Source organism: Brachyistius frenatus, unplaced genomic scaffold (genome assembly GCF_029030835.1).
Source record: "Brachyistius frenatus isolate BFR_SWC_R1_liver_20210118 unplaced genomic scaffold, ASM2903083v1 Contig_93, whole genome shotgun sequence".
NCBI classification, from domain to species: Eukaryota; Metazoa; Chordata; class Actinopteri; family Embiotocidae; genus Brachyistius; species Brachyistius frenatus.
The window spans coordinates 91,504-116,870 of record NW_027210692.1 but is presented as its reverse complement, the minus strand read 5'-3'; the positions used below and the strand labels follow the sequence as shown (position 1 = coordinate 116,870).

Here is a 25,367-nt window from a genome sequence, read left to right as displayed (position 1 = left end):
ATTTTTATTTTTCACACATCCCTCACGTCATGTCCTTGTCCCGTAGGTCCGTAGGGACGTTCGCCAGAGCTTTGGACTGCAGCAGTTCTGTCCGGCAGCCCAGCCTCCATATGAGCGCCGCCGCAGCCTCCAGAGACATCACCTTGGTGAGATATTACGTGTGTGTGTGTGGGGGGGGGGGTGTGTGTGTATGTTTGTGAGTCTGTTAATGATTGTTCGGGCCTCCGTCTGGTTATCCTCAACAAGCACTTGGCCCCCAGAAGCCTGGAGCGGGTCTATTCTGCCCTAGATCTTATCCTCATATATAAAACATAGATGAGAAAGGCCTTCTAGCAGCCCACACACACACACACACACACACACACAAACACAGCTTAAAGCCTCGCGCAAAAGGCTGCGTCTAAACACCCAAAAAAAAAAAAAAAAAAAGAAAGAAAGAAAGAAAATAATCTTCATTCTCGTCCGAACTCGTCCGCTGAATATCGCTTAAATTAACAGCATAATTGGTTCCAACTAATACGCTTTTCTTTCTGGTGCTCAGTTTCACGCGATGGACACCCTCCACGCTACAGGCTACGACATGACTCGAGCCATCGCAGCGCTGGTGCCTCAGGGCGGGCCCGTCCTCTGCAGGGACGAGATGGAGGAGTGGAGCGCCTCCGAGGCCAACCTGTTCGAGGAGGCGCTGGAGAAATACGGCAAAGACTTCACCGACATCCAGCAGGATTTTGTGAGTGGCGGAACAATGAGGAGGTTCAACGTTTTCAGAAAGATGCCTGTTTTGCTTTCTTGCCAGAAGAATAGATGAGAAGTAAATGACGCTCTCCGTATGTGTTTGTTCGGTTCGGTTGCCTGGTAACCTCGTGATGAGGATTTTACAAAGTTGCAAGGAATGGGTGTTTTTTTTTTTTTTTTTTTTTTTTTTTTTTTTTTTTTTTTTACACATTAGAGGTGCTGATAGGTGTGTTTCTAAAAAAGTATACATTACACCGGGGGGCTAATTCAAGGAATTTGCTTCATAATATCTTAGAAGCCATTAAAAAAAAAATCTAATTTGAGAACTGGCTATTAATTATTTAGTTGTGACTTAAGGTGATCATGATCATCAGGCTAGATGAGTTGAGAAAAATATGGAGAAACAGAACTCTGGGTTTCTTCGCACCAGGGGTCATCGATGTCATTACGAAGGTGAATATTTCCTGATGTTGAACTGTTCCTTTAACTTGATAGACGTTGGCGCTCCATTTTGCGCACCATATCCCTGTTTCCGGTGGGTCTCGCAAAATATGTTTTCAAAGGCATTTTGGCTTAATCCAACAGTGTCCTGTTATGAAAGGAAGACATAATGAGAACGTCGGATGCACAAAATGGAATTTAGAGATGTGTTCGGTCTGTTTTCGCTCCTTCTGAGCGCGGAAACCGAAGAAACGGAGCCGAACGTCTGCGCCGGACATTTGGATTTCACTCCACCGATTGAGCTTTTCACACGACTTCGGAAGCGCGGTCTCATAAAAACCGGAAGCCGGCTTCATTTCATGGTGAAGAGGGAAACCGTCGTCTGCAACGCTCCGTGGCCGTTCGGCCCTCCGAGCGGTTCAGAGAAGTACCGAGTGTTGGTTAAAAGCCGGGAGAACGCCGCCTCTCTCTCTCTTTCTCTCTCACTCTCTCTCTCTCTCTCTCTCTCTCTCTCTCTCTCTCTCTCTCTCTCTCTCTCTCTCACTCACCCACTCTCTCTCCCCCTGTTGCTCTCTCTCTCTCTCTCTCCCCCCGCCCCTCCCTGTGTGCTTTCAGCCTGAGAAGAATGGACTTCACATCATGAGCTCTCGCCGTGAGCATCACTCCACCACCTGGTGGCCGGTTGCCGTCAGTGCCGCTCGGTCTCGTTTCCACTCAGGCCTTCTCTCTTTTTTTTTTTTTTTTCCCTTCCCTCAAACAAACGACTCCACCACCATTATGGGTGGGGCCTCTGCTTGACAGCTCATTTTCCTTTCTGACTTCTCACAGGGAGCTTAAGTCAATATATTTACGTTTTCTGTTCGGAGTGATGCGTCCTGCTCGGGTCGTGGAAAAAGTCCTCCGTAGCTGCTGCGCTGAAAGTGTTCCTGCTGAAACGCAACGCTACAAGGCGGGAAGAATGTGTGAAAACATTTCATGTAGAGCCGCGACTCAACAATTATTTTCACTATCGATTACTCTGTGTGTAAATTATGTCCCGCACAACAGAGAAAAGCAGCAAATCGCTCCGTGTGAGATCGTGGAACCTTTTTTTTTTTTCACCACTGATTAAAACCATCAGTCAAATATTAAAATTGGCTGCAAATACTTGTTCTTTTGAATCTAAATTTATCTCCTCTTTCTTCATCAAGATTTTCTTCGCCAGTCTGGTGATCGAGACCGACAGTCTGTCAGTCAAAAACCTTTTAATAACCCTTATACTAAAATGATAATGATTCTATTTTTTCTCTTCCTCTGCAGCTGCCCTGGAAGTCCCTGACGAGTATTATTGAGTATTACTACATGTGGAAGACCACAGATAGATATGTACAGCAGGTAACAACTTCCTGTTTTATCCTCATTAATTTACTTCTTTTGTCGCCCAATTACAGTCACAAATTGATTTATTTGTTATTTGCATGTGATTTTTTTTTTTTTTTTTTCAAATCTAATAAATAAGGAGTATTATTCATCTTCATTGATTTACAATTTACTGTCGAGTGTCTCGAGCTTTTCTGCTCCGTGATGACCCCATTTCAGGCCTCTCGTTTGGCTTTCTTCCCCTTTTCATAGAATTTTGTTGATGTCAGTTTGAAGAACTTTTTTGTCAAAACATTCGAAATAATTTATCTTAAAAAAAAACGATATTTAACTACGATCCTGAACCGAGATCCGTGTGGGCTTCTGAACTGAAACCTGTTGAACTTCGCATTCGTACCGTTTCACACTGAGCTCGTTTGAGGGTCAGGAAGGAACCGAGTCCAATCACATCCCCGTCTCTCTGTCTCTGCTCCAGAAACGATTAAAAGCAGCCGAGGCAGAAAGCAAGTTGAAGCAGGTCTACATCCCAAACTAGTGAGTACAGACATGTTTTTTTTTTTTTTAATGTGAAGTAATTGTGTTAAATTCATTGGCTTTTATGTACTTCTTCTGAAATATCAAACGATTGCATGTTGCTGAGAAGGTCGCGGCCACGTCGCCGATATCGTAAATTGAGACATTTACTGCTGTTTATGAAGAAAAAGCTCTCGCGTCACTGTTTTAGTATTCGTGACAGCTCTCCCAGTATCAGTATAACTGCTGTCTCTGGCAGCCTGATGAATGTTATCTATTCTCTTAGCGAGCGCACACTGAGTGAGCCTGTCTTATCTTTCCTGGTCTGACCCCGTCTCTGTTCGTGTGCCCTTCCAGTAACAAACCAAACCCCAACCAGCTGAGTAACAATGTAAAGCCAGCTCTGGTGAATGGAGCAGCGGGCTCAGTGGGAGCTGTGGGACCAGTGGGAGCAGCAGGAGCAGGGGCCCAAGGGGTCCCAGGGGTTCCAGGGGTCCCAGGAGTTCCAGGGGTCGCAGGGATCCCAGGGGTTCCAGGGGTCCCAGGGCCAGGGGTCCCAGGGGTCCCAGGGGTCCCTGGGGTCCCAGGGGTTCCAGGGGTTCCAGGGGTCCCAGGGGTGCCCGGTGTCCCCGGGGCTCCAGGCTCGGTGCCGACCCCCGGCCTGGGCAGAGCCTGTGAAAGCTGCTACAGTAAGTCATTCACTCGTGTAACACTGCTCTGTGACTTTGTTTTCCTGAAAGTAGAATTCATAAGTGAAGATTTCACTAAATCCTGTTAAACTGCTCATGATGGATTTAGAATAATAAAAGCTGAACCTTAAAAGAACTGATTTACACGTCCGTCTGTTAATATACGAGCCTCGTCTTGCTGACGGGTGCAACGTAAGATCCTATAGATTCACTAGACGGAACAACTAACATAAATACGGCCTAATGAGTCGGGCTGGGTTTTAAAAAAAAAAAATAATAAATAAATTCTGATTCAAATTGATCTTCACTCGAGTAATTCATAAATCCAGAGACCGATCTTTTAGCCACATAACGTACCAGAGTCAGAAGTCACGTGGGCTATGATTGACGCCCTTTTATAGCCAATAATAGGAGTACGTGTGTTATATCGGTAGGCGGGGTTTATACCAGAAAGGAAGAGTATCTTGTTGCTGTTGGAAAAAAAAAAAGGTGCATGAACGTAACTGCTTTGAGGTCCATTCTTAATGTTGATATTTTTTTTTTTATTATGCGCCATGTTCGAGAGTTCCCTGAGATTCTGTTTCACGCCAAAACTAAAGTGGTATCGTAACTTGAATGTCCCGACACACTATCCCGAACTGATATCGAATTGAGAGCTCGCGAATCGGAATTGAATCGATTTGGGAAATCGGCGGCAATACCGGCCCGATTAATGACAACAGTCGTGCTGTATTATGGGCTGTAATAACATTTAACATGTCAGAGAAAAGTACAGACAACGAGGCGTTCTTTTGATTTTGGAAACTTTTGGTGGGTTTCGAGAAGAAAATTGAAGGTTTCGAGTGTTTATTTACTTTCACCAGCTCAATGTGGACGACTAACGGCTGGTTTACATCATCAGTTACAAACACAAGAATAAAGCCATCACAGTAGATCGATACAGCTTGCGATTCAGTGTGCATGATTACAGCATCATTTTGCACCAGTTTCACTGATCTAATATCAAGCTAACATTCAACTGAATTTTCCAACTACCGAACAAAATCTTCGGAGCGGCATCTTCCTTATCTGTTTGCACATTTTCATTCGAACACAGATTATTTAAAGGGCACAGATGCCCTCCATACTCTCTTTATTTGGCACGCATTTGATTTTGTATTTACCTAATGGGGAGAAGAGAAGATGGCTTCACGTGCCAGAGGATTGTTTGAATCATTTTAGTGGCTCCACTGAATTCACTGATGGAGGATTCTCGGATGCATTCATGTCCTTAATATTATGCGTGTTTATTACTCTGCCACACGACACTCACTTTCTCTCTCTCTCTCTCCCCCCCCTCCCCCCCGTGTGTGTGTGTGTGCGTGCGTGTGTGCGTGCGTGTGTGTGTGTGTGTGTGTGTGTGTGTGTGTAGCCAGCAGCTCCTACCAGTGGTACTCGTGGGGACCTCCCAACATGCAGTGTCGCCTGTGCGCTTCGTGCTGGACCTACTGGAAGAAGTACGGAGGGCTGAAGATGCCCACAAGACTGGACGGCGAGAGGCCTGGACCCAACCGCAACAACATGGTGGGAGCTCTCACACACACACACACACACACACACACACACACACACACACACACACACACACACACACACACTTCACTGAACATTGAGTTTACTTATTCTGGAATCCCCAAACAACAGCCTTCCTGTCCGCCTATAGCTTGACCCTAGCCTTAAAGGAATAGCTCATGTTTTTACTCGTCGTCCATCCCCCCCTTCTCCCCCAGAGCCCCCACGGTCTGCCCATGCGGCACAGCGGCAGCCCCAAGTTCGCCGTGAAGACCCGACAGGCTTTCTACCTGCAGACCACCGGCCTGACGCGGATGGCCCGCCGCATCTGCCAGGACATCATCCGGCCTCGGTATCTGGCCCGGCACCCCTACCTCCCCGTCAACACAGCAGCCATCAAAGCAGAATGTAAGGACTACACTGAACTTGTACGATGCTCATATATTGGATTTTTGACATTTTGTGTTTAAAAGAAAAACAAAAACAAAAAACTTTTTTTTTTTTCTTTCCCCACCCATTACATCATTCGTGACTGTATTCTGTCACTGAATTTCTTCAGGCGCCCTGCGGTTACCAGATGGGCCAAACAAGCCTTCGCCATTGAAGCCTGTGGAACGTAAACCTCTGGAGTCCGTGGTTCGGTATTTAGGTAAGAAGAAGACCGTCCCCGGCGTCAGGAACCGAGTTCACGTCTGCAGTCACTCGGTCGCTTCTGTCGTGACTCTCGTTGCTTAAAATGGACACGCATTAGTTTTGAGGGGAAACAATCTACTTTTTGTTTTGCAGAGGGGTGAAACCTTACTGAAATATGTATGGTAGTGTAAAAAGACCTGCGGACAGTTTTCCAAAAACAGCTTGAAGAGGGAATCTTTTTCCAGTTTTGTTTATTGCTTGTAATTTGCAGACACATTTGTGGGTCCGGACCATCCAAGAGAATCTTGAAAAAAATGGCGTTCGTTTTCATAAAGTAAAATCATTGTGAAAGGAAATTATCTCGAAGTCACACATTTGGTCAAATGGCCCCGCGCTACGGCGGTGGCATTAATCTGACCTCTTGTTCCATCTCAGTAGTTTTAAGTAACGCGTCGCTTATGAAGACTTAATAAAGACGCCTTTTTTTTTCTCTCTCTCTCTCTACTTTGCCTCTCTCTCTCTCTCTCTCGCTTTTTTTTCCGTCCGTCTCCGTTCACGTTTCAGAAGCACATCCCCGTCCATCCAAGCCCGACCCCCCGATTCGCGGAGCGTCCATCTCGACGGGCAGCCTGACGCCCATAAAGTCCTCTCCCATCCTCAACAATGGCTCCCCCACCATCCTGGGCAAACGCACCTATGAACAGCACAACGGACTGGATGGTGAGCGAGACCGACTTGGACACGTTTCCAGTCCCCGTGTCTTCCTTTCTCAGCTTCTACTCCACTTTCACTGAACTTCTTCTCCGGAGCTTTTTTTTTTGCATCATTATTATTCAGCTTTCTGGGAGTCAATATCTTATATCGTTATTCTAATTAATGTGAAAATGAACATAACAGATGTAAAAACAATTTTTTTTTTAATTTTTTTTTTTTTTTAAATACACTGAACAATGCAAATGATGATCACCTAGTCGATTTACTGATTATTTTTTAACGAGAGATGGGATTTCCCCTCGTAAAGCGCTTGAATTAGCTTCAGTGGTAGTTTGTTTGTGTGCACCTTGGACCAATAAGATCCTTCTTCTCGTGTTTTTGAAATATTCAAGTTGAACAGTACTTATTTTATGAGCTATTTTCTATTACCTTTTTGAAATGGTTGCCGCACGACTTTAACGATTTTGAAATGTATGAACCCACACTGAGGTGCGCTACATTATGCATAGATGTTGAAACTTTAATATCTCTGCTAAATAATATTTAGCAGAGATTTCTTGAATATTTAAGGGGAATATAAAGGCACATCTGAGCTCCACTCGATGGCTACGGCGCGCGGTTAAGATCCACTGCCGACGGGGTTAGGAGTTGGTGCGGGGCTCTTATTTTTTTGGGTTATGTCCCACTTTCCCTCTCCCCTGTGAAACGAGAGAGGGGTAGAGACAGACTGGGAGATCAAGAGAGCGCGAGTATGCCATAGAGAGAAGAGAGAGAGATTGCGAGGGGGATCGGATCGGCCTTGCTGCTCTAGCTGGAGGCTACGGTCTATGTTGTCATGGTAACAGCAGAGAGGAGGAGGAGGAGGAGGAATAGGAGGGCTCGGTAAGTGTATCCTGAGGGAGAGCATCTCCACTGGTCTGTGAGCCCACCTCAGGCCCCCCGGCTGGGATAACACCACCAGGAGGAGATTTGGGTTGGAAATCGGCCAGGCTCAAGGATTAGGGATTAGTTTCTTATTTTTATATTTATTTTTTTATTTTATTTATTATTTTCACCACCAATTTACTTGACTTAGTAACTTGTCTCCTGGTAATTATCGGATAGGAAAAGGGTTCCTGTGGGCATCATTATTTCGTTCTGACATCATCTTTATCAATACCAGCCTCCTCCATATTTTATACCAACTCTGCAGACGGGCGCTGAAAGTAAAAGCAGCTCTAATGAATTTTTTTTTTTTTTCCCAACGTGAAAAGGGTTTGTATCACTCACAGCTTCGTAGCGAGTTTCCGCGAATTGTGCAGGTGTCCCGCTCGTGTTGGTTCACTCTCTCACTCTCGGAGCGACACGTCTGGCTGCAAACAGACGGTCAGCGACGAGCCGGTGAACACAGTTGGAGCATGTAGCCGTTGAAGAGGCAGATATTTGCCTCACATGTTGTTTAGAGACCCAAAAAAAAAAAAAAAGCTGAGATGTTGGACTGAATATTGGACTCGCATGAAACAAATGAAGGATGAATAATCCCGCTCTGTATCTGCTGGCTGTTTACGTGTTAACAAGTCCGCCATATCGCCGGTGATAATGATATGTCGGCGGTGTGTTTGTTGCCCCCCGGTGGTGAAAGAAAGTTCTCGACTCGTTGCAAACTGCACGTTTGAGTTTCTCTCAAAAGGTGCTGCGTTTTGTCGTGTTTGTTTAAATTCACAAAAACTACTACTCGTAAATATAAAAAGAGTGATTTGAGGTTTTTAAGGTACATTTTTGTGCTGTGACTGTTGTTTTAATAACAAACAAACAAAAAAAATAAATCACTTTTTTGGCTGTGGATGGGTTTGTAGTGTGTCTGTGGAGCATTTGAATTTCATTTTGCACCCCGTGTTTGGATCGATGTCAGTTTTTTTTCTGAATTAGTGTTTTTTTGTTATTTGTCAAGGTCACAGGTGAAGCAAAGCACGCTGGGGTTGTTACCAACAGACCTTATCGAACTTCCTCTGTGTATTCGAAAAATATGTCTTTGAATCAGGTCGCGTTTCGACTGAGAAAATTGAGTGAAAGATTCAAAACTAAATTCTGCATTCATTTCTGTTCGTCGCATATCGCTTGAATAATGAGATCTCACGGGCTCGGGTGAAATAAAAAAAAAAATGAAGAAAAGTCTGATGGCATTTGTTTTGTGGAAAAAGTGTGGGAAGATCAAAGTAATCAAAGAATGAGACAAAACATGTGAATGAATGAGGTTTGTAGATTTATTAAAGAAATGAGTACTTCATGAAGCCACCAGGGGGCAGAAGAAAGTTATCCTTTAGTTTGGTGGCAGTGAACTGACTGCAGACTAGAGTGTCTGTGTGATTTCTGCTTCAGTATCTCTCATGCTTTTTTTCTTTTTGATCTGTAGGTACCAAATCAAAAATCCTGGCTCCTCAGTGGGACATCATGGCCAAGCGGATGAGTGACACCGGGCGGCCCTCGGTCTCCATGCAGGATGAGGTACACGAACTGGACTGAACGCTCTGCGGGAACGACCTCTACTGCGAACCCCAGTGAGGTGAGACATGCAGCACGGCGGGCTTTCTCTCAAGATGATCTTTGTTTTTTTTAATTTATTTGTCTCTTCCGTCACTTAGTGGTCATTTATCCAAAAAAATCGAACCTCTTATCAAAACGTCAAATGGCCACTGATGCATCATGGGAATGTGGTGTATCCATTACACCCATATAACCGGATGGACCCGTGGCGTCATCCAATTTTCTCAAAGTCTAAATAAAATAGAGTAAATAGTTAATAAATGAAATCTCAGCGAAACTCAAATTGTTGAGCTAAAACAAATATAACACGCAAACTAATAAAGAGCTCATCTATTAGCTGTTATTTAAGTGTTATCGACAGTGATGTCACCCGTTGGTCTGTGAACGGCCGTCATGAAGATCGAGTTTGGATTTTGGCCGGCGCCATCGGAGCGGTTTGGAGCCGGAGGTGACCATATTTGGACGAGCAGCGGATCTGACTCGATCTGAGTGGAACCCCGGCGATATTTACGTCCCGCCCGCCGATAGCTGAAACCAGACTGCACCACAGGCCTGTCAATCAAACGGACACGCCCCCCCCAACCCCCCCCCGCTTTTTTGAAGCTTATTTTCTAATAAATGATGGATTATAACTCGTGGAAAAAGTGTATTGACTTTAAATTTCACGAGAGACGTTGAATGGGAGTCTACGGAGCTGGAGGCTTTTTGAAGCCAGCCCCTAGTGGCGCTCGGTGGTATCGCGGCTCAAGGCACTTCCGCGTCGGCCTCATTTTTCAGACCCTGAAGCTCCGTCCACTTTTATATACAGTCAATGTCTCGTATTTAACTATTGATGATAGCTTTTTTTTTCTTGTGTTTTTTTTTTTTTTTAACAGCAGAGGGGGACATGAAATGGAAAAGGCTTTTTCCACTAAACCATAGCTGAGGGCAGCTGAGGGGAAGTTGAAGCTGAAAGGAGACGACAGCATTGGCCACCTTTCTTCAGTCAGCGCGGGACTGTCAGGCTGCTGAAGACCGATCCATAATCCATGAGTTTGGCTGTGGTCAATCAAAAAGATGAGCCTGACTGTACAGGACTGTGTTTATTACTTACATTTCTCGTTATTACTGTCTTTGTAATTATTGTTATTGTTATTATAATTTTTTTTTTTTTTTTTTTTTTTTTTTTTGTACCAACTATAACTCGGCTTATTGTTTGTCGATCAAACGATGGAACTTGAGAAGTTTCACGAAAAATGCTTGCAGAGCCCTGTGGAAAAGGGTGGAAGGAACATAAACGTAAGCCACTTTGCATCTTCTGTGTTTTGCGTTTTGTTTTTCTTTTATAAACAAGTTAAAAGTCGTGAAAGGAGGCGCACTTTTATTTTCAGCGACACGAGTTCAGCTTGTCTTTCGTTTCATTTGAATCCGATTGCTTTGCAGGAAACTTTCTGTTGTGTGAGCCGGCCCGCGCTCTTCGGCCAGAGAGGTTTAACTTATTGAGAAAGACTTGGTGTTTTTTCTACCTTTTTCACAAGTAATGCATCTATGCTTCGAAGATGTAATTAAAAAAAGATAATTGATTTCCCCCCCTCTTCTTTTGGTGTCTGTGCACGGAGGTGAAGGGTGTCAACACTTCCACTGAATGTCCCGGTTTCTACGCTGGTGTTTACCTGTTGTTGTTGTTGGGGTTTTTTTTTTGGTTTTTTTTTTTTTAAACTTTCACAGGTATGCAAACAGGGTATATGCAAAAACAACGGAAACTTTTCATTCCTACTTGCTTTACATGTTGTGTTATCGGTATTTGAAAAGAATTTAACACGCGAACGGAAACACGTTTTGTAAGCGAACACCTGAAACCAACTAAAAAGCAGGAATGCGCTCTGCTTTCATGTGCAGTCGTTTGTCGGTGTGTTTCTTTTACGTTCATTCGTGGCTTTTGTCTTCGTGGGAGGAAAAAAAAAAAAAAAAACACACCCCAAAAAAAAACATCTCTACGACTGCGCGACGGATATAAACGCCAGTCACGGCGGTTAGATCGGCTGAAAAAGAACAGCCGGTCGGCACGCGTTCTCAGTCCCCCCCCCCCCCCCCCCCCGAGCGGTCAGCTCTCTCGACGCGTCGCAACCATTTCTGCCGTTTTCCGTGTCTCTTAAAACATAACTCCACGTTGATTGCCGCTTTAACTCGACGTTGTGGAGACCGAAAACGTGCACAGCCCCTATTGTTTACCGGAGCGGTACCGACACCCGATACGGACTTAATTAAGCGCAGCTGTCGGACACAAAAGCGATCAGTTTCTTTTGTCGTCGTGTCGGCATTCGGTGGTTCCACGATCAAACGCACGGCCGCAGAAATCTCCGAATCCCGAACTGTACAGTAATCCCAGCGAGTTGTATGCGGTGAGATATCTTTTTTTTTTTTTTGAAATTTGAGAAACACAAATCCCTGGTATCAATTTAATTCTTGGTATCAAAAGTTACCCTGAGCTGATGTATTTGACATGTTTCAAAACTGAAATGATGGGGCGGCGGGGGGGGCGGGGATTTGGTTGTTTTTATTTTTATTTTTTTTGCAGAAAACAGAAATAAAAGCTGAGAAGAACATGTTATTTGCTAGAACATCAAGTCCTGACACATTTTATTTAGCACTTTGCAGATGTATCACTGGCAGCTGTGCGAGCTTCATATCGTGTCGGATTTGCCAACTTCACATGTGTATTTTGGGCAGTTTCTTTCAGTTTTCCTCGCAGATCCCTTCAAGCTGTTGAGCGAGGAACGTGGACCGCTTGTGAACTTCGATCCACAACCCCTCCGCAGGTTTCCATGGAGGTCCCGGGGCCACTTCTGTCTGCTAGGAGCTCTTGTTTTGGAGCCTTTCAGCTCGTCTTGATGGGGTCACCGCGCTCCTCGCGTCTCTTGAGGTAGCTCGTGCATTGGAGAAACTCGATATTTATTGTACCTGCAGGTATAACTCCTACTTATCACAGAGGAGCGGTCAGTCGCGGTCATCCGGAGGACGAGGTCGATGCCGAGAAAGCTTTCCTCCAGTCTTTACGAGGCCTCCTGGAAAATTTGCCATTAATGTCCAGTTGAAATCGTATTTGTTTGCTGATGTACCCGAGCATGCAGATAACATTTCTAGAATATGTTTTCCAAATCACTGATTGACCATTGGAGTCTTGTTATAAGGGACTTTAAAAGACCATTTAGAGTGGGATGTTAGTTTGGATTTCAGTGAAATCCCAGATTGCATGACAGGATATCATCTGGTGTAATGATTTTACACAGTGCGCCTCGTGTTCTTGCGTAAATCAGGCTGGACAGGGTGCAACTGAAACCGTAAACCCTCCACGGGGCGACCGTGCCGTAGTGCCCACGGCAGGTTTGCAGACTTCGCCCCGGTGCACATGTCGCTACCAGTCCAGCTAACGACACCTGCAGTCCGGAAGGTTTTCTGCTCTGCGCACTGAGCTGCGGCCAACAAATGGTTAACCAAAGATGCAAGAACTGCGTGAGTCTGTCTGAGCATGTGCTGCTGGTGCCGCCGCCGCCGCCGCTGCTGCAGTGAAGTAAAATGTGTCAATTTCCACCGGACAGCAGAGACGGCCGTGGAAGGGGGAAGCCGCGGGGACAGCAGACGAGCTCCAGACGAAGCGCCGACACCTCCAGCACACCCTGACCGGGGGATGCGCTTGATCCGCCGTCCTGTGTGCTGAGGGAGACACCGCAGTCTGGAGGTACAAAAAAAAAAATAACATGATGATGATAATAATCACTGCACTGAGGATGATTCATGTCGGTCTGTTGTAGCCTGCGGACAGCGAGACGTAGCCAACATGTTGGGACTTGAGAGGATGTTTTGGGAAGAACGCGTGTGCGTGACGCTTTTTTAGCAATGCGTGCTGCGGGGTTTTCTTTTATTTATTTAACCTTATCGGGGAATTTCATCACGTTATCCGAGTGCTTTGTTGCAAGTTGGCAGTTGTGCAAAGTGTGTTTCTTTTTTTTTCTTTTTTTTTTTTTAAACTGTGTCCCAAATCCAGTAAACTGTAATTAACGCAGAGGAAACGGAAGAAGAAGAAAAAAAGATTTAGTTTGAAAAGAAGCTGCACGTCTCTTCATTCGGCGTGTTTTGCGCACAGTGAGCCTCTTACACCTGTTAAAATATGGATAACTGGCGACGGAAGGTGAGATGAGGTCATTATAGCAGCAGCTTCTTGGTCTAAATATTGACTCCTCGGTTGTATATATATATATATATATATATATATATTTATATATATATATATATATATATATAAAAGTGCTTTCAAGCCTCCCCGTGTTGTATTTGAGGTGAGATTTAGGACTGTTACTCGTGAAGGATAAGCGTACCGCACTGCTCGGTAGGAAGGAGGCGTGATGCTGCAGCGGAGTCCCAGCAGCAGCCGGTCTGGGCCTGCGCACTGGCGCCGTAGTTTCCGAGGGACAAAATACGATGACTTTGGCCACTCTAGCGTAATTACAACCCGTGAAGTTTTGTCTACAGAGACGATTCAAACCCCGTCATGATTTCACTTCCGCAGCATGGCCACATTTATTGGAAGCGTTTTGCAGGAGGGGAAAAAAATATATATATATATATGGTGAGCTGGAGGTTTCCAAAAAAAAAAAAAAAAAAAAATCCCTCGTCGATTTGATCCCATATAAGGCCTGCAGTTCACTATCATTCGAGGTGAGATAATCCCTGCTGCTGCAGCCTCTGTAGCCTGTAACCCCCTACCCGCCCCCCTCCCCCCAAAAGCCTTTGACTGACTGTATTGACATTTTGGACCTATTTATAATCCACTTCAGCTGCCCCAACTGCAGGAATCCCAAAATGAACCCAGGATAGAAAACACTGCTAAAAAAAAAAAAGGATAATATTCCTCAGCTGTGTGGACAGTAGCTCAGAGTTTTTGTAATCTTACAAATGAACCTGTTCTTCTTCTTCTTCTTATCATTTCCGCCCAACGGACATCGAAAACCTGACGTTTTCTGGCCTCACAGCACTGAGTCAGTGTAGATTTAACCTTCAGAGGACACGTCTTCGACCTCGGCTGACGTGCACTTCCAGAGGCTGCCGTGGTTCAGCTTTACACCTTAGAGTGGAAATACTGGTATCGTATGAAACTAGAGGCATCCATTGGTACCAACCGGGTCATGCCGGCTCGTTGGAGGAGCCAAATAACTTGTTACATACTGTAGGGCTGAGCTGCGTCTCAAAATAATCTTCAAGATCCCAGCTTTCAAGGTTGGATATAACACTTCTGTTTGGTATATACTGTAAACATCTCCCCTTTAAAGATCCTCGGTCACCCCTGAAATAGTAAGATGGAAAAAAAAGAAAGCCTCGAAGAAATTTGTATTAGTCTTTGAAGGTTTTTTTTTTTAGTTAATGTGGCCTTTTTTTTTTTGACAAATAATTAGTTCAAGTTAAAACTCGTCTCTAAATGAGAAAAGATGTTATTTTTTTTCCAGATTAAAAGATTTGCGGTATCAATCTTGGTCACAACAATGATAAAACTTTATTCCTGAACTGTTTTTCCAACTGTTCAATGTTCTGATTAGTACATGTCTCGGGGGGGGGGGGGGTGTCACGTTTCTTTTTTGTAACTGTTAGAGGCTTGGTTCAAAATCAAACATGTCGGACATTTATTCTTGCAAGAAGGAGCAAATGCAAAGAGAGGTGTCCAGCGGTGCTCCCAAGATCTCCAGCAGCTTTTATACAGTGTGACAAATAGTTGACAAGTCACCCCCCCCCCCCCATTCCCTTTGTATCTGCTTTCGTACGGTAATACTGAGTCGGTTGTAGGTCACAAGATAAGGACACAAGGGGAGTCGTCAATTAGATGCGGAAAGTAAAACAAAAAGGAATCACTTGCAAATAAGACAGACAACAGAAGAGACAGCCCCAGTGCAAACAAGAGGAAGAGACGAATCTTTTTTCTTTTTGTTTCCCATCAGTCACCAAATATAAGGCATTCTTCTTGGAACTCATTTGAATTTATGTTAATTGTATTATAATTGTAATTATAGTTGATTGTTGTTGATATTTCATTATGTTCAAAAGAATCTTTTGCTCTCCAACCTTCCGCCCCGCCACCCGCATCAATTATGCATTGACAAGGATTGGTTATAAAGCTTCTTTGTTTTTGGCAGATTAAACATGCGCATGCATGCATCCCCCCCCCCCCCATTAGAGGCATTACTCTCCGCTGCACCCTGATGACCATGTCGGTAAATCTCCTGCTTTCTCTGTGGCCGATCCCAAGAGTTCTAATCTAGCGGGTGGGGGGGGGGGGGCATGATCCACATGCTATTCAGGACAGAGGGTTTAGCTCCCCCCATGTCTGAGGGTCATATTAAAACACAGAAGATCATCCTTCCCTCCACCTCCCCCCCCCCCACCTCCCCCGTGCAGCTTATACAGAAAAGATTAAAAGTCAAGAGTATGCTGCAGCGCAGCGTGATAACTGACCACGCTCCTCATTTGTAACATCGGCCTGTGTAATCTTAAGAAGTTGAAGGGGACCAAGGAGATGTTTCGTTTCGCGTTTTGGTGGAAAAGCTTTGGAAATCCCACGTCACGCCCTGATTGGTCCGAGGTGAGAAAGGGAGCTCGGGGTTTTGAACCCAAGCTCTCCCGATTTCATTCTTGACCGCTCCTCAGCTATTTCTGTCACTTTTTCCTGAGCACCGGTGGAGGGGTTCCCCGCCCCGCCCCGCACCTGCCGTACTGGGCCGGTGGACAGCGGCACGCTCCGCGGTCGTCTTTTGTGCGCGTAGCGCGGTGGGACTGCGTCGTGTCTCGCTCAGCTGAGTGGAGCTGCAGGCGTGTTTTAAGGACCGGTAACAATCTGCCCAACTGGAAAGTGAAGAAAGGTTAAAGTGTTGTTTAACGCGAGATCGACCTCCTTTAAAAAAAGGAAAAAAAAGAAGAAGTAACAATTCAAACCGCGAGCGGTGGTGAGGAGATGAATCGGGGGATACAGGATGAAAACTTTGTGGGGGGTGGGGGAGGATAGAATATAACACCCCTTTCGAGTTCACACTGCTTTTAAGACCGTGAAGCAAGTCTCGCATTTAAAATGTTTCATCACCTCTTTCCCTGCCTCCCAAGTGCAGCTCCTGAATAGTTATGTCCGCCTAGATGTGTCCTGATCTTTCACTTCGAGCACATTCTGGCGTTTTAGCTCCTTTTATTTATTTATTTTTGATTTATTTTTTTATTTTTTTACCCTCCAAAGACTCGCTCTAAGTGGGGAAAAAGTGATGACCTTAAAGGCCGATTCCCAGCCTGCCGTTTCAGGGGTAATCCGACCGTTCTTTGCAATTGATCAGGATCAGTTTATTTTGTGCCGCCTCGGAAGGTTTTCTCGCTCCTCTCTCCCGTCACCACCCCCTCCCTCCCACCATCACCACCCTCACCCCTTGTCCATCTTTCTTCCACACCTCTCATCACAAACTCAATCATTCGCTCGTCACGCGCGGCGAGAAGCAAATGTGATCGATCAGCGACGACTTACGAAGGCCTGAATTGAGCCGCCGGCCTGAATTGTTGTAAAGTGTCGTCTCGTCAGTGCGCCGTTCGGTTGCTTTTGCCCCGCCAGTAAGTGAAATCTAAAGACACGCAATTTACTAGGATGTAAAACGGAGACATTTTTTTTTGCCTTTCTAACTTTATAAATGAATTTTTTTTTTTTTTTTTTTTTTTTTGGGGGGGGGGGGGGATATTTGATAGAATATAATCTTGTGTATTTCTGGACATCAACAGAAATAACAAACCGTAAATCCAAAAGCGCTTTCACGACGACGAGGGGCGTCTTTGTTGCTGATGCTGCGACGGCGGGGTCACCTTGGTCACCGGCACTTTAGCTGCGTCGGATGCTGCTGGTTTCTATTCGCTGCGCCGCCGCCTCCCAAAGTGTGACCTTCTGAAAAGTCTGCGCGGCCCTCTGGATCGGAGCCACGGAGCCGGTGTCTCCCCGTCGTGCCGAGGTGTTTTTTTTTCTTTCCCCCCCCCCCCCCATATCATGTCGGTGTCGGAGTTCACAGCTGTCGGCAGCACGGTATGAAGTCACCTTCTCTTTTGTCTTTTTTTTTTGGTTTTATTCGACCTTGGCCGACTCGCGCGTCCACGTGTTTACTTCGTGCTCGCCTTTGTTTACCTGCGGTCGGAGTAAAAGTCAGACAGACCTGTCGGCCTTTGTCTTCAACCAGAGCGCCCCTTGCACACCTGCTCTCCCCCCCCCCCCTTCTCCTTTCCTGTTTCTTTAAAAGCAAACAGAGAGCTGGTGTCTCCCCGCTGTGTCCTCAGACAACCCCCCCCCCCCATTTCCCCTCCACCGCGTCTCCCCGCGGTCATCCCGTTTTAACAAAGCAGGGACGGCTCTATCGCAATCAGCCGGTCCGGGGGGGGGCGGAGTTTCCAATAGACTGCGCCGGCGAAGCGGGTCGCCGCAGGAGAACCTCGCCGATCGATCCGCCGGGCCGATGAGCGACCTGGCGCGATATCCCACAGCAGCGGGATCACGTAACCGCCCGGTGTGCGAACTGTGTCAATAGATATGCCCTAATAATAATAATAATAATAATAATAATAATACGCGCGTCCAAAGGTTAAGCAGAGGTGCCCTGTCAGCGAAGGGCTTTTCAGATGCTGACTGTGTAAACCCGAAACCCATCCAATTCCAAAGCCGGGGGACCTTTGCACGCGTCATCACCAATATCGCAGATCTGACTTCCTGTCAGCTTCCCGCGGGCGGACAAAAAGGGACAAACGTGCAAAAAAATGCAAAATGATCACCGTGCTGACAGTTTTACAACAGAAGTCTGATTCAGCCGATTTGACTCGTCAAGGAGCTTTCGAGATGTCATACTTTGGGGTTTTAGGAAATCGGGATGCGAATCATTCACTATTTTGCCATTTTAAAAGTCCGAAGGACAAACTTATTAATCAAGAAATGAATTGGCAGACTAGTGGGAAATGAAAATAATTGTTGGTGACTTGTCACAATGGGTTGGTAACTACGGCGTAGCAACCGCTGTGACGAGCAATGAGCAGCTTTAGCTTGCCACAGCAGAGCAGCTGTTAATGTTTAATGTTGGCTTCGTGTCGTCAAGTTTAACATTGACCGAAGTAAATCTTCAGTCACATAAACGTTGGACAAAATTGTGGCGTTCATTCCCAGAACAATTTCTAAATACCGTAAATGGTCGGGATTATTAAAAGACTCGTTTTCGTTGTTTGCTCCTGTGCTTTGATGTCAAATTTCAAAACCTCACTTATTTCTGTAGAAAAGAGGGCGTCAGCTTTTGGTTTTAAATCCTCCCCTGTGTTCACTTTATTGAACGATAATTATTATATTACATTTAGCTGACGCTTTTATCCAAAGCGACTTACAACACTGACGGTTCACCATCGGGAGCATTTTTTTTTTTTTTTTTAAGGGTTCAGTGTCTTGCTCGAGGACGCTCGGGCGGGCACAGCTGGGGATCGAACCGCCAACCTTCCGACGGGCGCGCAACCCGCTCTACCGTCTGAGCCACAGCCTCCCCTACTTCCCTCTCTCCGTCTGTTTTTGATAGAATCTCATTTATCACTTTTCTCTCTCGCAACGGCTCTGAAAACACGCCTGACACTTTACGCGCCAAGTCACTTCGATTAAAGTCAATAAAAGGGATTTTCTAAGTGTGCGTCGACAATGTAAAACACATTGTAAAGATCAGGCTGTCAAACTTCTCAGGGAGGAAGGGGGGAGGGGTGATGTGGTTTCTGATGTACGCTCTGAAAATACCACACACAAAAAAACACAAAAAAAAACAAGATGCATATTGAGCGTAGTAAAAACGGAAATCTATACAATATGGAAACAGTGAAAGAAAGAAAAGAAGAAAAAAAAAAGAGGTGTGGGGAGAGAAGGAAGGCATGTGATCCTCGGGCGAGAGGGGGGAAAAAAATACAAACCCAAAATATTCTTTTGCGGTCCATTTAAAGGAACAGTTCGATGTTTTGGGAGAACCGTTTCATCGTGCGGAGAGTCCGATGAGAAGATCACCCGCACTCTCACGTTGGTACGCAGGCTGTTAAGCTTCAGCCGCGAGGAGGAACCCGAGATTTTCCACGTTCCTTCATTTTCTCATGAATGTTATTACTTTTTTTTTTTTTTTTACAATCATAAATGTCACCGGGGAGAGTCGGTTGAGCTCGCTCTCTCGTAACGGCCATCTTTTTCTTAACGGCCCGGTTCTGTCGAAGGTTTCTTCCCGTTAAAGGGGAGTTTTTTGTTGTTGTTTGTTTTGTTGTTGTTTTTTTTTCCCCTTCCAGCTGTCGCTCACGTGGGGATCGTCGGGTTCTCCTGTATGATGTTGTAAAGCTCCGCTGTCGGGACCGCGTCGAGGGCCCTGAACTGACCCGTCATGTTGCGATTTGGCCCCGCAGAAATCTTCGATGTTCCGGCTGAACGTTGAAGCATTTCCCTCACAGTATTCAAAATTTTTTTTTTTAAAAAGCGTTTGACCCAGTCCTGCTTGGATACGCGAGAAGGAGAGTTTCCCCGAGGCGACGGTGAAGAGTTGGTACAGGGGGGGTTTGAGGGAGGTCAGCTGGTCCATCGCTGTGGCCCAGTTCCTCACATGAAACCCTTGTTCCTTGTTTTGGGAGAAATGTGCTAATCCCCGTGGACCCACTCTGGGCCCCCAGCCAGCCTTTTGAAGACAAAAAAAGAGCCCCCCCCCCCAAAAAAAAAAAAAAAAAAAAAATCGGCTTTTGTTCTTCAAACGAGCTTTTGTACTCCTAACCTCTCTCCGCACTGGTGTTTTTACACGGCGGTTACGATCCATTGTGTAAATCGTTGCCGGTGTGTGTGTGTGTGTGTGTTTTGTCAAGCTGCAGGATTTGGAAAAAAAAGAAAGCACATGATGTAGGCAGTCAGATGATAAAGCTATACCTTACATAAGAAAACCCCCCCCTCGGTCGGTCGGTCGGTCGGTAAACGGCACCGACCGGAGGAGGGAAGGCCTTCGAGCCATAAGCGCTCCGCAGCCCGCCGGTGTCCCCAATTTAATCTTTCCGCTGCCATTCGAGCGGTTCGCCGCCTCGTCCTCAATTCAACTACGGCTCCGGCGCCGTATTTGCAATTAAAGTTGGTAATGCTTCCGAGATTTTCGGTCCCGGGGGATTTAGTGCCGAACGATCGTACGCCGCTCGGAGGAATAAGCCCGTCGCGACGCTGGAGCGGGAGCTCTCCTTTTCACGTCGCGGGAACGTGCCGGTCGTCTTCTTTTTTTTTTTTTTCTTTTTTCTTTTTTTAACCTCGTTGCGTACTCGGGAGATGCGCGAGCGTGTTGACGTTGCACCTCTTCGACTGCCATCTCGCTCTGGGTCTAAATGATTTCGCTTGAAGCCAGCGCCCCGCCGAGGTTCGGGGGGGGGGGGGGGACAAAAAACGACCCTCGCGCGTTCTCCCCGTGCCGGCTTCCTCCCGCCATCCAAAACAAAAACAACAACAGCAACAACAAAAACACACGCGCGTTAGATTGATTGGCGATTCTAAATCGCCCGAAGTCAGCTGGGACGGGCTCCAACCCCCCCGCCCCTCCCTCACCCCACCCGCTTCGACCCCGTTCGGGATAAAGCCGGTATAGATAATGGATGAATGGACGGCTGTTTGAAAACGGATCTGCTGACAAAGACGCAGAGACCGACTGACCGGCGGCTGCGGTTAGCGCTAACGGTGACAAAACACGCTTCCCACTGGCTTCTTCTTCTTCTTCTTCTGCAATGAAAGCGCCACCAGGCGCTTCGTTCAGCCCCGGACGCTTTAAAGGTGAAGCGGGGTGGGGGACGGACGTTCAGCTCGCATTAGCTGTTAAGTTAAAGGTCCGTTTGGGGTGGGGGGGGGGGGGGCCGGTGTCAACGCAGCCGAGTTGTCGGGGGTCTCGTAACAAAAATTGCCGACACTTCACGAAACGGCGTTCGATCGATCCTTCAGTAGCCGACGAGCTGCTAAACGTGTGTGTCCACCCCCCCCCCCCCCCACCCCCCCCGCACGTTCCTTTCTCTGTGTCTCGCCGCAGATCCGCATCGTGCTCCTTCGGACGTCAAATCGGCGAGCGGGATGGTCAGCTCGGGATCCCCGGAGGAGGGGGCCCCCTCCGCCCCCCTCCTCCTCCTCCTCCCCCCCGCACCCCTCCCGCTGACGGCGCTGTCGCGCTGGTACCTCTACGCCATCCACGGCTACTTCTGCGAGGTGATGTTCACCGCCGCCTGGGAGTTCGCGGTCCACCGCAACTGGAAGTTCCCCGGCGTGACCAGCGTGTGGGCGCTCTTCATCTACGGCACCTGCATCCTCACCGTGGAGCGCATGTACCTGGCGCTGCGCGGCCGCTGCCCCGTGCTGCTGCGCTGCACCATCTACACGCTGTGGACGTACCTGTGGGAGCTGGGCACGGGGCTGCTGCTGCGGCAGTTCGACGCCTGCCCCTGGGACTACTCCGGGTTCCGCTACAACTTCATGGGGCTGATCACGGCCGAGTACGCCGTGCCCTGGTTCTGCGCCTCCTTCATCGTGGAGCGCCTGGTCATCCGCAAGACGCTGCGGCTGCGCTTCCACGAGGGGCCCGAGGACGGCCGGACCAACCATCGGGCGGGCGGGGGAGGAGGCGGCGGCGGCGCCGCCTCCTCTTCCTCTTCCTCTTCCGCCGCGCCGCCGCCGGGGGACTTTGGGTGGCGCGAGGAGGCGGGAGAGGAGCACGTGGGCGGGAAACGACGCCAACGGCTACCTCTGAAGGAAGGAGCGGGTCCGGGCGCGGGCGGCGGGGACGCGATCCGGAACCGGCCCGATCGCGCCCCCGCTTCGCGCCTCTCCGACCCTCCACCGAGCCGACTCGTCACGCCGCGCCGGTCCTTCCCGTTGTCGACCGGGTCGGCGCGCAGAGGTTGTAACGGGTGTCAGAACGGCCGGAAAAAAGCAAAACGCCCGACTTTTGGGCTTCAAATCGCTCGCCGTGTCCTCCGCCGTTAACACCGGGGGGGGGGGGGGACGGTAACTCCACGCCACTGCTGTTTTACCGCATCTCATAACGCACTCACCCATTCCCTCGTGGGACAGGACCTTAAAGGAGGTCTCGAATGACCAGGATTAGACTTTCCGTCTCTCCTGTCCCACAGACTTCAAACACCTGGGGATTTAAAAAAAAAAAAAAAAAAAAAAAAACAATTGCAACGACCGGTGTTATTGTCTTATGATTGAACATTCAGAGCAGCGTCTCTGTTCAAGGGCACATCAGTCAATAGGAAAGCAGAACGCTTGCTGCATAGAAGTCATAATAAAAAAAATAAAAATAAAAAAAAAGTAGCTGCGGTTATGAAATTTTAAACTGTACATAGTGTCCTTTAATATTATTCCAAGTACTGTAGTAAGGTAGCTACAAAAGGCTCTTTCAGATCAAACCGTCCACCCAGAAGCGAAGCGCCGCGTGTCCGCTCGCGTCACGAAGAATGTTTCTTCTCTGCGGTTAGTGAATACCCACAATGCCTGAAAAAAATAATAATAATAATAATAATAATGCATGATTAAAATAAAATCGTCTTCCGGTATACTGTAGATTGTTACCGAGCTCGTCCGGCGGCCACGCCGCGGGCGTCTCCTGAATCGGTCGGCTGGATTTCAGGGTCGATGGCCGTTTTTTTTTCTCCTCCTTGAAAAAGCACGTCGAAGTGTCCTTTTGAGCAAAGACGTGGGAACCCGAGCTGCTCCCGGTGAGCAGGTCGTGGCCTTGCATGGTTAGCTTCTCCGCCGTCGGTGTGTGAGCGCGTGTGTGTTTATGGGGCGCTAAATAAATGCAGTCCATTTACCGTGATAGCAGGGACACCTTTGTGTTGACGGTCATGATTATTAGTCGTGACCGTCAACATGGAGTTAATGACGTATCAAAAAAAAATGATGATAATAATAATAATTGTGAATCACTGTCTGCATGTCCATCTGTGTGCTTCGATGTAGTCTCGGATATGCCAAGGTCACGCAAGCCTCGTTTCTTTAATTCTCACTCAAATGACGTGATTTACCTGCGGGAACACAGTTTTGTTGTATTTTCTATCTGGGTTTTGTTTTTGGTTTTTTTTCTGCTGTGAAAGTGTTGCCACACAATAATAAAAAAAAAAAAATTAAAAAAGGGTTTTACAGCAGGAGCCATTTTTCAGCGAGAGGTGAATCGGAAGTAGCCGGGGCTTGCAAATGTGAGTTTTTTTGTTGTTGTTGTTTTTTTTTACATGAAAATACATTTCCACGAACAAACTTCAAAATTCACACGGCACAGTTTGTCCACAAGAGACTATTTTCTCAAGGATTATTCCCGTTTCGGTTTATTTTTCTTCACCCTGCTGGCTTGTGTTTTGTTTTGAGAAGTGAAGGAGAGGAAGTGTGCAGCACATTTACACATTTTAGCCAAAATGGAACTTGATGCTGTTTTTTTGTTGTTGTTGTTGTTTTTTTGGTTGTTTTTTTTTTCCTACGTTAATGATCTGTGAGTTACAAATGACGATCTCTATGTTGTTATACTGAACTTTTGCCCTGTGAGACAGACAGGGATGCAAAGCGGTCTAAAATGCTCCAAACCAAAACTTCAGGTATTGTCAGGTCAACATCCGGACACGCGGTTCTCCGAGCGAGGGGCAACGCCCAGAATAACCCCGTTGCGACTCTCTGTATGGATCCTTTTGAGTCCTTTTATGTGGCGGCTGAAAGACGAAGGACTATACTGGAACACATCAATGAGGCGACAGCAGTGTTTCCAGCCTGACTCGGCAGATGCGGTGCTTTCTGGTTCGACCGCGAAACAGGCCGGACGCGTCCCTTCTTTCCACATCGGTGAATGTACCGGAGGATTAGGAAGCACACGTGAAATGCAAACACGGTCGCTGAGAAGTTTCCATTTTTGTGCCGACGATAGATGAATTTTCGCAATTAATATAAAAAAATGAAAAAAAGTTTTATTTTTATTTTTAAAAAGCACAAAATTACACACAAATCCGTGTTTCGATGACTTTGCAGGACTGAGTAAAGGTGTGACCTTCACCGGTGTGGCTGCGGGGTGAAATGCGGCGCCCCCCCCCCCCACCTCCCGTCTCCCCCGCCCTTCCCCCCTGCACGTCCAGAGGCTGTTCAACAATCACAGACGCAGTGCTGCCACCCAGTGGATACTTTGAACAGTGGCGAATACGTCCCAAGTATACAACTGTACACAAACTCACGAAGGTCGAGGAAAAACAACACTGTTGTGTGGGTTTTCCCTCCCAACATTTTTTTTTTTTAATTTGAATTACAATTTCATACATGCACTAACAGGCTTTAAAAGCAATAGAGGCTTTCCGACCCGACAATGACGACCTTTTGCTCTTAAAAAAGAAAGAAAAAAAAATTCCACTAAACTACATGAAACTGGTATGCAGCTAATGTCTTTATCCAATTCTACTGCTTCGATGACACAAAGAACATGCAAAACTAAATGTATTCTACTGCAATATGTGAGCGACCGAGTATTAGGTGAGTGTGTATTGCGTGTTGTACAGAGACGAGGGGCTCTGTATGTGTATGTGCATGTACAGTATGTTAAAACAAGAAATGATTCTCTGGTATTTTTACCTTGAGTGTGCATGTTAAAAAATTTTTAAAAAAAACCCTCTCCTCCAAACTCAGTTTTTTTTTTTTTTTTTTTCTCCTGATGATTATTATCCCCTCCTTACCGTAGTGTTTTTTTTATTTTTATTTATTTTTTTAATAAAAAATGTACAGGTTTTTAGTGAACTGACTGTACTGTATATCACTCACTTTGATTATGTTTGCGTATGACTTATACATTTTTTTGGATTAAATGTATTTATTTGAAATGTGTATGGAGGTCTTTTTAAAAAAAAAATATTTCTGTCTACGGATAAAACTCTAAAAATAATCCCATCCGTTTCCGTTTGTGTGTTTTTGTTAAGTGAAATTATTTTTGTATTGGATTTTTTTTTTTTTAAGTCAGCCACATTAGTTCTTTACTGGGAGCAGTACGTCAGCTTTGACAAACCTGCATTACTTTTGGAAGCAAGAATTTTTTTTTTAATTTGGTACTCACATATATTTTACCCAAAGAAATAATATCACTGAACCGATACTGGTATTTTTCATAGTTATAACTTTCACATTGTGTATCTGTATGA

The 25,367-nt window shown here is 46.3% G+C and overlaps 2 protein-coding genes across 6 annotated transcripts in view; both read left to right on the top strand.

Annotated features, from left to right (window-relative positions):
- The window catches only part of mta1 (metastasis associated 1), a 36,389-nt gene extending 25,664 nt beyond the window's left edge, over positions 1-10,725 (top strand). For 2 of the 3 annotated variants that reach the window (XM_069710672.1, XM_069710670.1), the window contains 11 exons: positions 47-146; positions 542-730; positions 2,476-2,550; positions 3,011-3,069; positions 3,406-3,737; positions 5,149-5,300; positions 5,507-5,696; positions 5,848-5,937; positions 6,486-6,641; positions 9,028-9,177; positions 10,034-10,725. In XM_069710672.1, coding sequence (XP_069566773.1) covers positions 47-146; positions 542-730; positions 2,476-2,550; positions 3,011-3,069; positions 3,406-3,737; positions 5,149-5,300; positions 5,507-5,696; positions 5,848-5,937; positions 6,486-6,641; positions 9,028-9,137 — 1,453 coding nt within the window. In that variant the 3' untranslated portion in view covers positions 9,138-9,177; positions 10,034-10,725. The remainder of the gene's footprint in view (positions 1-46; positions 147-541; positions 731-2,475; positions 2,551-3,010; positions 3,070-3,405; positions 3,738-5,148; positions 5,301-5,506; positions 5,697-5,847; positions 5,938-6,485; positions 6,642-9,027; positions 9,178-10,033) is intronic. The other variant, XM_069710671.1, reaches the window with a different exon arrangement.
- A 1,000-nt stretch (positions 10,726-11,725) lies between these two features.
- Positions 11,726-22,197, top strand: tmem229b (transmembrane protein 229B). 3 transcript variants are annotated; one of them, XM_069710686.1, is made up of 3 exons: positions 11,726-12,060; positions 12,455-12,876; positions 21,239-22,197. In XM_069710686.1, exon 3 carries the CDS (start codon positions 21,280-21,282, stop codon positions 22,183-22,185), a length of 906 nt encoding a protein of 301 aa, XP_069566787.1. In that variant the 5' UTR covers positions 11,726-12,060; positions 12,455-12,876; positions 21,239-21,279; the 3' UTR covers positions 22,186-22,197. The 3 variants fall into 3 exon arrangements, with proteins under 3 accessions (XP_069566787.1, XP_069566790.1, XP_069566788.1); XM_069710689.1 differs by having other exon boundaries at positions 11,726-12,650; positions 12,740-12,876; XM_069710687.1 differs by having other exon boundaries at positions 11,726-12,650; positions 12,737-12,876.
- The last annotated feature ends 3,170 nt before the right edge of the window (positions 22,198-25,367 follow it).

What these genes read in the sequence shown, in the direction of transcription:
- tmem229b (XM_069710686.1), top strand. Translation starts at nt 21,280, where the DNA reads ATGGTCAGCTCGGGATCCCCGGAGGAGGGGGCCCCCTCCGCCCCCCTC.